The sequence below is a fragment of the Dioscorea cayenensis genome, chromosome 1, assembly GCF_009730915.1.
Source record: "Dioscorea cayenensis subsp. rotundata cultivar TDr96_F1 chromosome 1, TDr96_F1_v2_PseudoChromosome.rev07_lg8_w22 25.fasta, whole genome shotgun sequence".
In the NCBI taxonomy this organism is placed as follows: Eukaryota; Viridiplantae; Streptophyta; class Magnoliopsida; order Dioscoreales; family Dioscoreaceae; genus Dioscorea; species Dioscorea cayenensis.
Genome location: NC_052471.1, coordinates 26,531,214 through 26,546,725, shown reverse-complemented (window position 1 = coordinate 26,546,725; position 15,512 = coordinate 26,531,214). Strand labels below are relative to the sequence as shown.

Sequence of the window (15,512 nt, the reverse complement as noted above, 5' to 3'; positions counted from 1 at the left end):
CTCATTCCCAATTAATTACTTTCTCAACCAAATAAAGTTTTTATTCCCATTCCCCTCCTCAAAGTTTTCATTCTCATACCCCTCTCTGAAGTTTTCTTTCCCCATTCCGTCATCCTAACGGAGGGATAATGTCCTAATACAACTCTTTTCTTCTTTACTCCATTTCTTAGTTGGAATTCTTCTGTTCTAGGGTTAATGAGAGGCTTGAAATATGAGTTTCTACAATTTAAGAGGCAAGGGAGAGAGATGAGAGTTGGGAATGTTTGTGTCTTGGGGTTTGGACATTAGAGGTTTGGGAGGATGGGAAAATTTGAGAATGGAACCATAGGAGGATCATAGGAGAACAGATGATGTCATTTTCAATAATCTAGTTCTCAAATTTGAGTAACGAGTGAAGAAGGAAGTGATGAAGATGAAAGCTTGACTTGTGGGCTAACTTCATTTTTATTGTTTAAACAGGGAAATTTAAATGATTTAAAGAATAAACAAAGAGTAGTGATTCTTAATAGTAGAGTTGTTTGCCTCTGTGTGTCTTTCTGTCTACCCCACAAACCTGAACTATGAAGAATTATTATGATTAACGGGTTAGGGTCTATACATAATTGCAGTGTTCAATGAACACTCATTTGAATGAATTTTACAGGTTTGTATATGAAAAGGTCTCATTTTACAATCCAAATTGATAGGATCTAGCTATGTAGCATGTTAGGTATGTGCAATGTCACATTAGAATGTGTACAGTTTGAATGCTCAGATTAAATTAAATCATAAGGCCATCAGGTTTTGATTTTCTAAAAAAAATTTCTTAGATATTTTATGAAATAGTTTAATATTTTGTCTCAAGCTTATATTATTTTATTTTATGGGAAGTAGTTGTAATTTGTGAAAACATGTTTCTAGTAATCTTGTTTATAAGTCAATTCCAATATGGTTGTCTGACAAGTTCATTTCATCCCTTACATGTACCTACACTGATGATTTCTTATTCATTCTAATTATTTGAAATATGTTCCCTTAGTGGTTAATGCATTATTTGAATATTTTCAAGGTTGTTGGTTGCATAGTAGAGTATGACTACAAGGTTTTGCTTTGAAAACAGAATATTGAGCCATCTTATGGACCATGGTATGTATTTTGATCTTTCCTCTTCTCTATTATTACATCTGGAACCCAAATGAATGTTTGGATTTATAAAACATTGACTGTTGTTTTTTTTTATTATTTTTGTTTGTGTTACCTGAAAGGTAAGACATTGGTTTCTTATTCAGTTGTGTAGTTGTAAATACTTGTGATGCCTTTTTGTTGGCTTGTCATATCAATCTAGTGGTTGAGAAATTTGCTTCTTGGTAGGATCTTTCCTTCACGACATTAATTATTTGAATTAATGCTATTTATGAAATAAAGCGCAATGCAATGCAGGATGAAAATAAATGTTTACTTTGTTTCTTGTACACATACATCATAGCTTAAGTTCCAATTTATCTCACTCATAATCATTACTCACGTGAAGAAGTGACAACCCTTTGCCATAAAATATATTTCTTTTTCACGTACATTGACTATATTTAAGACAGCATAATTCAGGGATCCTTCCTTGGTTCCGAAGTATGCTTGAACATTCTTTAGTATTTGGTAGATATTTGAACCTACTACTTTGCTTATTGAGTTATTTTATCTCTCCACTTTAGATTTCTCTGGTTAAAGATTCACTGGTTGACAATTGACACCAAGTTTATCACCATTCCCGTGAAGGCTGTGTGTGTGTGTGTGTGTGTGTGTTGGTTGTTAAGATTATATGCATGCTACCAATCTCCTTAAATGATCTGGCTACAAAGCCACACATTGTGAAACTGTCATAGGACTCTTCCTGCTGGATTCTTGGAAATCAGGGAGTCAGCTATGGAAGGGGCAATGAGAGAAACCTTAGAAGAAGCAAGCACTGAAGTGGATGTGATTTCTTCATTTGCTTAGCTAGATATTCCACTTATTGGCCAAGTGAGCATGATTATTCCTTTTCAATCTAGATCTTTATATCTTCTTAGTATGATACATTTTATTTTTTAAAACTTTCTTTAGTGTGATTTTGTGTGATATATCTTTTCATATATACCATCATATGCCGTACAAAGTTACATCATTTTCCGAGTCAAATTGAGAAACCCCCATTTCTCACACGGTCCAGAGTTACTGGAATGTGCACTTTTTGCTCCAGAGGATATACTATTCGGTTCTATAGCATTTTCATCAATTACAGTTACATAAAAAAATGGTGCGTGGTTTTAAATCTAGATTCTCTTCTTTTCATTGGGAAATCCCTGTTTTTGTTCATTCTTTGAATTTTTATCTCAACTAGTTTTTTTTAAAAAAAAAATTTAGGTCAAGACAAATTTTCTTGACTTACTTAACAAATCTTTGAACAAAAAATAAATAAATAAATGAGCATGTCTTCTTTGTTTTTAGTACATCAAGGATATCAAAGGCTTGTTTGGATTGGCTTTTAACAAAAGTGCTTTTTTTAAGTTCTATGAAAGCACTTTTGAATAAAGTGCTTTTCAGAGTAAGTTAAGTGTTTTTCTGTATTTTATATTTAGATTAGTTAATTCAGAAGCACTTTTTTATGTGTGAAGTTATTTGAATGTGAAATTGTAAAAGCACTTTTGGGGATGACAAATTACTAAAATGGGCATTCTTTGAGTTTTTCTTAAGTTACTATTATATATTGATTCTGATAATGATAATAACAATTATAATGATGATAATAACTTATTGTATTATGATTACATTTCTAATTGCAATTATAATATTAATTATAATAATAATAATAATTATAATTATTATTATTATTATTATTATTGTTATTATTAACCCGAATATGGGGTCAAAACCACTCTATCAATGTAATGATAATAATAAACTATTATATTATAATTACAATTCTAATATTAATTATTATTATAATTATTCTTATCATTAACCCGGATCTGGGGTTTATAAACCACTCTATCTATATGTATGTATATTAATATATACATTAAAAGAATTATTAACCACAATAATTCCTTTTATTTTTGTTGAATGAAAAACAACACTTGAACAACATTAGATACATTTCAGTGTTTGTGTCATCCCATTTGGCTTTAATATTATTTTCACTTGGTATCACATCCACATTAGCCACATTTGTCCCTTATACAACTCTTCTATGTGATAATTTTGAAGTCATATTCGAAAATCATCCTTCAAACCTTAATTTGCAGCAAATCAAATAAGCAAACCAAATAAGAACATTTGCAAGGTTTTTTCTTTTCACATATCAAATGAAAATAAACTATAATATAAATAACAAAAGACAAGTGATATTGTGATAAAAAACTTTTCAAAATAGAAGATTCATAATATAATTCACGAACTATCTTAATTTTAAAGCTAACGACACATTAATCATTAACAAGTACCAATAAAAAAAAACATAGACATAAAAGAAGTTGCATGAAACAAAATTCATACCTAGAAAGAGTTAGGTGTAGTTTTGACTTCCACACTTGTTGATACTCATTGAAAACAATGCATACGCTTTACTCAGAGAATTTCCATACCACAAAATTTCAAGTCATAATGACATCATGCTCTCCAAGGACAAAAAAAATCATCTTATTTATAACCACTCACAGACCTATAATATACATCTAACGAGTAAAAAATTTGCACAAATCAAAGATGATGTTTTGCCACATTTTTCTCTCTTTTATTATAGTGTGATAAATTCAAAAAATAAAAATCGGTTGCTAGCATTTCTGGAAATGGAGTTGTTTATGTAATTGTTACAATTTTGTTCTAACGGTTACTTTTATGAGAGATTAGAATTACAACATTTTAATATGTTTGTCATCAAATGCAAAACTTAGAGATGGCTCACCTCTTCATTAATTTGAAGATACTCTCAATTTGTGTGTGTTTCAATGCTTTGTTTATTTATACAATTCAGCAGTGGGGATTTGCATGTCAACTGAAGGAATCATCTGGTTAAAAGATTATCAATACAGAGATTAGTTGACATTTAATATTTATCAGCAATATAATTTTTATGATTATAATTGAATCAGCTTACTTTTATAAACCATGTTGGTGATGAGCTTCAATTGTGTTCATGATTCTCTAACTAAACTCAAACAATATAAATAATATTGAGACTATTTAAAGTACTACATAATATGATCAGCTCCTCAAAACCAAAACTTATACAACTAATCAACAACATTTATGCGGAATAATTTTCAAAAAGAATGCTAAAAGACAACTTTTATTTTAATCAAACAATATAAAATTCCATTTCCAAAGCAACAAAACATCCAAGAGATTGTTTTCCCGGCAAGCAAATAAAAATCATAATCAGTTGCATCAGGGATTGACCCATCATGAAAAGCTATGAACTTTGCAAACTATCATCAACCTTAAAAAAATAATGATGGAATATAAATGACGGGAAGACCAGATTAGATGAAAATACCTTCTGAATTCGTTCGGTGGTTATGTTTGCCGAGGGAATCACGGGCATGGGATGCGCCGCCGCCTGCTGGTGCTACTGTTGCAGCTCCCTTGTGTTCTTCACTTGCGCTGCCAGCCGGATTGAAGGAAATTGAGGAGGAAAAAGGGAGAGATGGAAAGCGGTGCGGAGATAATGGTGAGGGTTTGGAGGATTTGAGGGGGGTTTTGGGGCTCAAATTGATCGGATGATTATATGTTGAGAGAAAGAAATAATGAAGGAATTATTCATTTGTCAAGGTTAATTTTGTAATTTTACACTCCAAAAATAGCTTCTCAGAAGTGCTTTTCTGAGAAGCACCTAGTGGCCAGCTTTTGGAAAAAAGCTGAATTTCAGCTTTTTTCACAACTCTTGCTTCTGCCCAAAAGCCCAAACAAACATGTTTTTTAAAATTTATAAGTTCTTAACTTATAAAAAAACACTTCTGGGCTTAAAATAAGCCCATCTAAACAACCCCCAAAGCTGGAAGTGCAAGGTTCCATTACTGTACAATAAATTAAAGGTACTCTATCTCCCATTATGTAGTATAAGCTATTCAAGTAACTAGTAATTCCACATCAGTGAAGTCAACTAGTATTGATATACTTGGCCTCTCATCCTATCAGTTTAACATTTTGAATTGGGCCTTAGATAATGGGCTTTGTTAGCATTAACATGTTGTTGTACCTTATTAAATGGTTTGTTTGCAACATCATGAGTGAAATAGACCAATACCTGCTTTAGGGGGTTTATTAGACTAGCTAATATGATCTGACTCTCAATCTGTTAATATCTTGTTTAACAAAGTTCTGAGTTTTATATCTGTGAAAAACTTCCTTGGATTGTAAAATTTAATTATTGTTTTCTTATTTTTTAGATTGAATTTTATGAATAGTCAATTGCCACCCATTTCTGCATTTTCTTCTGCATAATTTCTTGCATCACCAGCTTTGCTTGTCAAATCTCACTGGTACTTACTATCCTCATTTAGATCATGTTGTCTGTAATGCAAACTAATTGAAGAAACATGTATATCTCCAGACCTGAATGTTCGATTCTTTTATCAAAGCTATTGTAAAAACCTCTTTGCTGTTTCGCAGAGTAGGTGCAAGCTTGTCCGATCCCAATGCTTTTGAAGTTAATAACCATATGCACTTGTAAACAGCATAGGTTCACGCCCGACCGAAGAAATTTATCTTGAAATCATCGACCACCAAGATTTTGGCTATGGAAGTGGTTTGCATCTGTTCTTCGGTCACAGTTTGGATCGTTGACCTAATAATCTTGTGATGCCGGCCATCCGTAGAAACCTCTGCGTCATTTGATATAGAAATTGTACATTTAGTTGAAATCATAGCATTCTTGTTTTTGCACTGTTCTCTTCTCCTACCTTGTGAAATAGTTTCATCTTAGGTGGCGCTTGGTTGCATGTAACTATTAATACATTGGATTTTCAATTACAATGTAATTAGAAATACATTGATTTAAAAATACAGTGCAGTTAAATTCAGTGTTTGGTTAGATGTAACTTCAGATGTTATATTATAAGATTTTGTATTTGGTTACAGAAACTTGTAAATTTGGAATTAAAAATCTTTTATATACTAAATATTTTAAGTATTTAAATGATTTTAAGTATCATATTAATTAATTTAACTATTAATTTTATTATTAAATTATTATTTTTTTATTATATTTTGTAATTTTTAAATTTAATTATTAACCCAAAAAAATATTTATGAATTTTTTTATATATTTCTACCATGCTATTTAATGATTTTAATTATGGTATTTATCATTTAACTATTAATTTTATTATTAAAAAAGTTATTAAAATCATTATTAAATTTATTATTAGATTTTATAATTTTTATACTCAATAAAAGTATTCATGAATGTTTGACAATACTGGTTTTTCTTAACTTGTTATAAAGAAGTCGTAAGTTTTGCATGTGAAAAAAATCTAAAGGAAAAAATGATTTGGTTTTATGCCCAAATTGTGCGTAAAACCAAATCCCTCATTGAACGTAATATTAGTTATATGGGATTTTATAATTTTGTAAATCAAATACTAGATTTCTAAAAACCCAATAATTTAAGTTACATATAACTCAAAATCCTTCTAAATAAACACTACCTTACCTTAATTAGATTTATGGGTTGGCTTGATCCAACCCAACCTGCATATGGTTGTTTATTTAATTATCCAAGTTCACAGTTTGGTTGTACATTTGATTAGACCCAGCTTGATCTGACCCATTTAATAAATGGGTCAGGCAACCTGACTCATTATACATCTTATAATTTAAACTAAGCATACATAAACACAATTCAATTTCTCTTGACATACACTTAAGCATTTTCACAAGAATTCAATAAATATTTTATTACCAAAGCTCGTTCTAACACAAAAAGTGTAACAAAGTCAAGCATTTGATGAAAAACAAAATGAGTGACATTTTATTATAACCCTGGCTAAAGGAGGTTTTATTCTTTCATGTATTTTATTTTAGACACTATTTTAAAATAAGATTGAATATCCCATGAGTTTCTACATAATCACATTTTGTTTTAAAAAAGATCAAATAATCTTCTTAAAAAAATCTTCTAAGGCAAACAATTCGTGAAATGTGGTTTAATAAATGAAAACATTTTAAAATGATTTAGTAAATAGAGAGAGAGTATTAAAGAGAAAATAGGTGTATGAAATTGTAACATGGCAAAATAAGTAGTACCGAGCTTTACTAAATGGAAATAGGCACTAGTAAGTGTAGTCGTATGCACTACTTGTAGAATAACTCTTATATATCAAATCCATGGGAATCTACCATCTTCGTCACAAAGAGGTGGCGTGCCTCCTTAATCCAGCCATTGAATATCTCTGCAATATTTGAATACATCTTTCCCCATTTTTCACCTTTGGATATGTAGTTCGACTAGTGCTTGACATCGAATTTTTGAACCAGCAACGTGTGTCCACTAAATTAGCTAGCAAGTCATTGATCGTGTCATCATACTCCTTTACAGTGCACGCATAAGCAATCTTAACAAATATGGACCAACACTCCTCCTTTAATGACTTCCTGAGTCTGACATTCCCTTCCATAACATTCCGTTTTTTTAGCATAATTCTAAATTGCATTCTTGAAATGTTCACCGTCAAAAAACCTTTCACTGACCTATATCAAAAACACTTTTTGAATGATCCGAAAGAATATGGATGGCTAGGACTTCCACAATTTGTTGTTGTGATGGAAGCTTGCCTCAGCTGAGAGATATGCTCTCTGAAAACAAATTCTTGCTGATGGTATATAGTGTATACACCACAAGTAAGGTTGGAACAAATGAAACCAACAAGCACCGACTTAAAGCGGAAACCTATAATTTTAACAAAAACATCATACGATAAGCAAAAGTGAGAATGTTAAACTGAAACAAAAAATATTAATCATAAACCCATATTTTTAAGCGGAAACCTTGTTGCTTGGTGTAAAGCATTGAGACCAAAAAAAGAAAAAAAAAAACAACTTTCCTCTTTACTCAATATGGAGAACAAAGCCAAAGTATAAAGCAAAAACACCCCACCTTGGAATCAATGGAATAAATCATTTGGTGTGTATCCGGTGAGATAAATGTCACCCTAACATTAGAAAACTTCAAGGGCCCACCTCTTACATATTTTGCCAAGTACTGGCTCCCAAGAAATAAACATTGTGAATTGTAGGACCCTCCCCTTTATATCTGGTGGCTGCAAAAAGGTATCCATTGACAACCTGCAGCCAAAAAAAAAAATTTATATTGATCTGATTTAAAAATGCACATCCATTAAAAAACTTCTCGTTAAAATGAGTAAAAGACTCAAGAAAAAGGTGGATGTTTTTTTGAGCCTTCCTCCAACATCCTTTAGTGGTCATAGAGATGGTCGCCTAGGAGGAGGGGAGAAAATGGTTAGCATTAGAGTGCAATAACAACGAATGCTAGGGAGAAGGGATATATCTTATAAAATGGAAACATAAGGGAACAAAAAAGATTGAGGAAGAAGAAGGGCAGAATTTAAGTAGTTAAAATTACATACAAAGTACAAAAAATTAAGTGTAAAAATAGCCAAAGGATGTGAAGTGATGGTTATCTACACTTTTCAAAAAGCTTGACACGACCTAGCGGAATTTTTTTCCCAACAGTAGGGGCAATGCTGGAAATATCTATAAAAATAAATGATTGAATAAAGCCTAAGGACTAAAAAATAAACAAACAGAAAAAAGAGTGATTTTTGGGGGCATTCCAATATCAAAGGGACTGATTAGGAAGTTTTAAAACTTCAAAGGACCTATAATTAATTTACCCTATTTTGAATGCTCTATTTCAAATATAATACTGTTATTTGTATATATACTGATTTGTTGCTTATTTAATCAGTAATTCACTATTGTTATGTTTTTACATTTATATTTATCTCTTTATTATTATTATTATTATTGTTAATCCTTTTCAAATAGTGTTTTGGGTAGGGATGACAATGGGACGGGGCGGGGGGCGGGGCACACCTCTACCATCCCCACCCCAGATGGCAATGGAGTGGGGCGGGCACGCCTCTACCATCCCCTACCCTGCCCCTTTTTTTATTCATAAATCGCCCACCCCTCCCTGTCCTACCCCGCTCATAGTTACAAATAAGTAACTAAAATTCCTAAAAATATTTTTAAAATAGATTTTTTTTTATAAAACATATACTTATAAAACCAAGTTCATAAGAAATTTATTAAAAAAATTTTTTTAAAAAAATTCATTTACCCCTACACTATATAATATTTATAATAAGTTAAATTAATAACGGGGCGGGGCGGGGCATGGAAAAACCAAACACACCCTGCCCCGCCCAAAGCTGAGGAGGATCGAGTCGAATCGGGTCGGAAAAAATGGGTCGGTTCGGTTTTCGTCATCCCTAGTTTTGGGGAATTTTTTTTAGCTCATTAAATTTTAATTTAATTAATTTTGATAAAAAATTTAAAATTTTGCTCTTTTTTTAACAATTATATATATATATATATCCATTTTTATAGAAACAAGTTTATTGCCAAAAAAAAGTGGCTTTTAAATTAAATAATTGAAATGTAGTAATTTTCTTTAAAAAATACAAGGGAAAGGACTTATGTAGCCTTTCCAATTGAGTAATTGGCCATAAAATCCCTACAACTTTGAAGGCAATCTCAAAAACCCTACTTTTTGAAATGCTTCTCAAGAGGGGCAATAGCTAATAAATGCGGTAGGAAATGAGACTGTTATCCATGTTCTTTTTGTATTATAAAAAAAGTCAAATGCATTAAATATTGAACCATAAGCCTATTCATCTTCTTCGGCGTCAATTTGTCTTATATATGAATACATTTTTTCTTCTTTTCTTTTGTTGTCATGTTTCTCCTTCTTAGCCACATTGTTGTTATTGTTATAAGTGGCAGAACTAGGATGCAGGGGGGTACCTAAAGGTGAAGGGGAAAAAAATCCAATAAAGCAATTGTCTACAATATAAAACAATATGATAATACGAATTTTAATTAAAACAACCATAATTCAAATACACATATAGGAAAAGCATAAAACAACTATTTTTGCACATTTGAACTAGAACCTGTTGCCATGGCCAATGTTGACACCGAACATGCGTGGCATGCATCTAAGAGGAGTTAATTGCATCCAACGGGTTTGCATATTCTGAAAACGTTGTAGAATCACTTCAATTGTCGATAGTTGCAAAAATCTCTTTCTCAATATAGACAACCAAGCTATCATTCATCCACTCATCTATCATTTTATTGCGTAAATCAGTTTTCACAACATTCATTGCAGAAAATTCTCTCTCAACACTAGCTGTTACAACTGTTAGAACTAATGTCAACTCAATAAGGAAATAAATAAGTGGGAAAATAGCACTTTTACTTGTCTCAACCATTTTCTTAGCAAAACCTCTTAAGTCCCCAATTTCTGCAAAATCTTCATCATATTGCACATTATAAATACAAGTGGTCAGCTGATCCTCAAGCATCATGTGTTCATTCACTGAGAAGTCTTCAGGATAAAGCTCTGCTAGACAGAGTAGCTTGTAGATGTTGAATTTGGAGAATGAGTCCCCTCGATTAAGGCATGACACAAGAAGAAGTAACTCTGTGCTAGTTTCTAGGAAATGATTTTGCATTTTTTGTGCAATCAAATCAATAACCTAACATTCCACCAATTATGAAATTAATAACAAACATTACTAAATAACTAAATTAAAGCTATTTATAAAAACATCATGAATAAAAAAAAATAATTGCCTCGCAAAAATTTTTGACTCAATAATGGTGAAAATAAGTAATGACTTGTCTATCCCACCTAGAACGACCACGAATTCTCATATTATCCTCCAAATTAGGTACTGGGATCAAGTTTCTCTCAAAAAAGGCAAACCTCCTGCAAGAATTTTTCCCATCCTGTCTCTTTGAACTCTTAAAGCTGAGCTTGCACAGTTTTAATTAAATGCATAGCTTGAATAATATTCTAATCTTTTTGTTGTAAAGTAAGTAATATTCTCATCAAGTACATTACAAATACAAACTGATACCTCTCCATTTTTTCTATCAAACTTGCCACATACCTCTATTATTATTAGAAGTACCACATAGATATTAGAGTGTAATGCGATCCCCAATGAGTATCCCCTAGACGTTCTAAGCTTGATTCTTGATTTGTTTTCCTTTGCCACTGACTATCTCTACTTTCTCCAACTGCTCAACCAACCTATCATGATAATGTTGTCAAAGTTGGTCTCTTGTTTTACATGATGCTCCTACCACATTAACAATCATAGAAATATATTGAAAAAAAATCACTTATAATCCGCTTGTCTTAACCAACAACAATAATCACTAGCTGGAGTTGGTGAGTAAAATAATGGGCATCCTTGCATATGAATTTTATCTTAGGATAAGTGCCTTCAAACCATTGAATTTACCCCGCATATTTAAGGCCCCATCATATCCTAGTCCTCTTAGCTTTGAAAGAGACAACCTGTGTTTTGCAAATAGATAGTCAATAGCATTTTTTAAATAAATTGCAAAGGTGTCAGGTATATGAACCAAAGCAAGGAATCACTCTATAACATGTCCATCATTATTCACTTATCACAAAACAACTCCCATTTTCTATTTCACTAAGACATCTCGGGCGTCATCAATCTTAAGAGAAAAATAGTTATCTCCAATATCATCAATAATAGCGTGTGTGATCTCCATTGCACAAGCATTTGCTAATTCTTTCTTAACTTTTGGAGATGTCATTTGATTGTTTCCTGGACATTTTGATTAACTACCTTCCAAACCTCTTCATTCCGTAGGCTGTACCACCAGAGCAACTCGAGAAAATTGTTGTTGTTCAATGAACTTGAGGACTCATCATGTCTACGGAAAGGTAGACCTTGCCTTGATAGAAATGTGTCACATCCAAAATCGCCATCAAGTGAATGCGGTATGAAACCTCCATCTCTTGTGAAGTGTAGCCAATTGGTGTAACACACTTTGCCTTTGATTTTGGATTCTTTGAAACTGTACTTGCATCATTGTGAGCACTATTTACAACACCAATGTGTCGTAAAAATTTTTCTAATGTTTTTTTCCAATTAGTGAATCCCATTTTAGTGAATGCACCTTCTCCTATTTAACCTCCTTACTTGGTTTGAAAAGATAACACTAAAAACAGAACGCCACATCTTTGGTCACACTATACTCTAACCACGGATGTTGTTTAAACCAAACATCTTGAAAGCTCCTTCTTTGTTTATCATATCCTTTTTTGAGGCAAATTGTGGCCAATTGGTTGACAGAGGCCTCTAGTTAAATACTCCCTTCTAACTTGTTCTTGAATCCCAATTTCAAAGTCTGCCATCGGCTTTCGTAGCTCCGGATCACTAACAATGCCATCAGAATTGAAATCCAAAATTGATTTGGAGCCTGATGGTGTTTTACGAGCATTAGAAGACTCTCCACTCGTTGATCGTTTAATTAAAAAATTTATCCATATCCTATAACACACAATCTCAAATTTATAAATAAATATTTAATTCTTTCAATTTTACACATAAATAAGATATTAAAATACCAATAATTTCATAAAAAACATACACACATAAGCGTATTAACTTAAATACTTAATTCCGTAAATATCCTAAACTCACAAAGACTTAATAAATATGCCAAATAAACAAAATTGTACAAATTTATACATAAATGGCCTTAATTCATTACCAGTTATAAATAAGCATTTACATATCATGATACTAATTAAACAAACTAGTGAAAATAATAATTTATCAATATTTCAATAATTTTAAATAAATAAGTATTTACATATTTATTGTAAAAAATATAAATATATAGCACCTTAGGTCCTTAGTTGAAATGGCAAACTCTTTCCTTCTCTTCACAGTCTCCCCTTTTCTTCAGTCCTGAGGTTTAGTTTAGTTTGAATATAACAAAATTGCAAAAATTTTAAATGAATAAGCATTTTCATATTTATTATAAAAAAATTAAATAAAATTAGATCCTTACTTGTTAAAATGCCGGACATACTCTATTTCTCTTCTTAGTCTCTCTTTCTTCTCACACTCAGAATGTGTGTCAATGTGTCATGTGTGTATTATATATATATATATATAACTTGGCTCATTGTTTGCACATAAATTAATAGAAAGCATGTGAAAAAGATAGGACACTAATGAAGATGTATTTTATTTTGCTTTGTTATTGACACAACAATGAAGATCATAAGATGCACCTACAATAATGAAGATTTATTAGGTTTAGAGATAATTTGATATTGCATTATGAGAGCATTAATAGAATAATGGTGCCTAATTGATTGTGATTTAGAAATAGGAGACTTGTGTGGGCATGTGAATATGTCAAAGGCTAAATGTGAGCATTCCAATGCTAATAATGCTCTTTTTTTTTTTTTGTCTCCATCAAAGTTTAATTAATCAATAATTAAGCTTATTTTGTCTCATTGTTGTGGAGGGGCTTCAGACTACAGTGCTTCACCGAATCACCATTAAGGCATCAACAATTCATCATCAGAGGGTTGGAGTCACTGATTATTATTGCTCTCCTTTTTTTAGTCACATCTTTGCTTTGTCTAAAGAGTTAGGAGAAAGAAAAAGAAAAAAAAAGATCATGATGATGATATATAATAAGAGAATGATGGAATAAAATGAAGCCACTACTAAACTAAAAAGAAGATAGGAAGAAAAAGAAGAAAAAATGGTCATGTTTGTCACGCCCCGACTTGCGGGCCCACTGGATGCTGCAACGGCCGCGACAATTCTGAGGGGGATACTCCGCCACTCAACCCTCGGGAACGCCGCAAGGCTGACCATCATACCTGGAATTCAACAACATTATCACAGATAAAGAGCGGAGAAGCACAACGATACATAGCGGAAGTAACAAGAACAACAACGACCGCAATGTACAGAAAATATAGAGGTTCACAAATGCACAGGGAAGCAACAACAACAACAACAACACACAGCTGATACACATGAGTTTAAGAGTTGTTTAAAATACAAAACCATGCAACAGGGTTATTTACAAGCTAGTGGATCCAGGACTCAATAACATGTTCATGACAAAATAACATACATGAACTGAAAAGGAAAAACAGAAGATAGAACAGTAGCAAATGCCCAGCATGCTGCCACACAACCGCACCTACTACCTGCGACAAGCTGGGAGGAAGAAAGAGGAATGAGCAACTAAAGTTATTCAGTGAGGGGGAGTTAGCACAACTCTACTAGTAATATACCAAAAGTATAATAATCACAAACCACCAAAATAATAATACCTTACTAATAAGATAACTAGTTTAGAACATGATTACACATAGTAGTGATCTCCAAAACAAACTAATAAAGTTAGAGTTAAGAAAACTTTTTATCTCAAGTAGGGTTTTTCAACATAAAATTCACAAAATTCCAAACACAAGGCTCAAAAATATGAAAACGAGTTCACTTCATGCTAATCTTTCACCATAAAACATATAAATCAAAATAGTTGCAAATTACAGGTATAACAACTAAATAACATGAATTTCACAATAAGTAAACATAATACTAGTGCCAAATCGAATTTACGAGAGACTGCCCTCCAAAGAGCGACAGCTGGGCTTCGCCCCCTTACCACAAATTCAATATGACATAACAAAAAAACACATAGGGAGTAAATCTCAAACCCAGCATAAAGCAACACTGAACACTCACCTAGTATAAAGTGGTCTAGAAACCTCCCTAAACCTTCATCGCGACCGCGGCTAAGTTTAGAGCCATCAAAGTACTCATACCCTTGACGTTGACCCATCGATTCACCGTATGGTGACAATGGCTACCCGATGAATATCCAATCAGGATTCTACACTCCCACCTAAATCGGCCCTCGTAGTAATCAACCGGTCTACCACGCCATCTTCATAGGCTGGCCGTGGAGACCGCCTACTGCAGTAGGGTATCACCATACAAACTCAACGATAAGCACAACTCCATACGGAGTACAAAAACCAACAATAACCATCAATCAACAACACCTCAGTCATTTCCACAAGGAAATGATAAACGCACAAGCAAAACTCAAGCTTTTAACACAAATCGTTTTACACACCTCAACACAAGAAATCAAGGATTTAAAAACCAGGCCAGTCGACAAACTGGTTGGTCAACCGATCCAACCTGCCGGTTTAATAATATATGCCATTAGATTCATATAAATTAAAATTGTTAACATAAGTATAAGAAATGTCATACAAGTAGGTGGAATAGAAAATAAATAGTAGAATGAATCACGTGAATTCACTACCCTGGCAACTTGGTTCATGCATCAATGTCGTGTTTAATTTTCAATTGCAACCTTCGGGAATTGTGCTCAGTGTGCTATGTAACTTGTATATAAATTATTATTATTATCATTATAAA

At 32.5% G+C, this 15,512-nt stretch overlaps 1 protein-coding gene and 1 pseudogene across 1 annotated transcript; one reads left to right on the top strand and one right to left on the bottom strand.

Annotated features, from left to right (window-relative positions):
- Positions 1-1,024: 1,024 nt before the first annotated feature.
- Positions 1,025-5,683, top strand: LOC120258130 (annotated as a pseudogene).
- A 4,570-nt stretch (positions 5,684-10,253) lies between these two features.
- Positions 10,254-14,904, bottom strand: LOC120258120. The gene is made up of 3 exons (XM_039265472.1): positions 14,808-14,904; positions 13,839-13,930; positions 10,254-10,736 (listed from the first exon to the last, which is right to left on the bottom strand). Exons 1-3 carry the CDS (start codon positions 14,902-14,904, stop codon positions 10,254-10,256), a joined length of 672 nt encoding a protein of 223 aa, XP_039121406.1.
- Between the last annotated feature and the right edge of the window lie 608 nt (positions 14,905-15,512).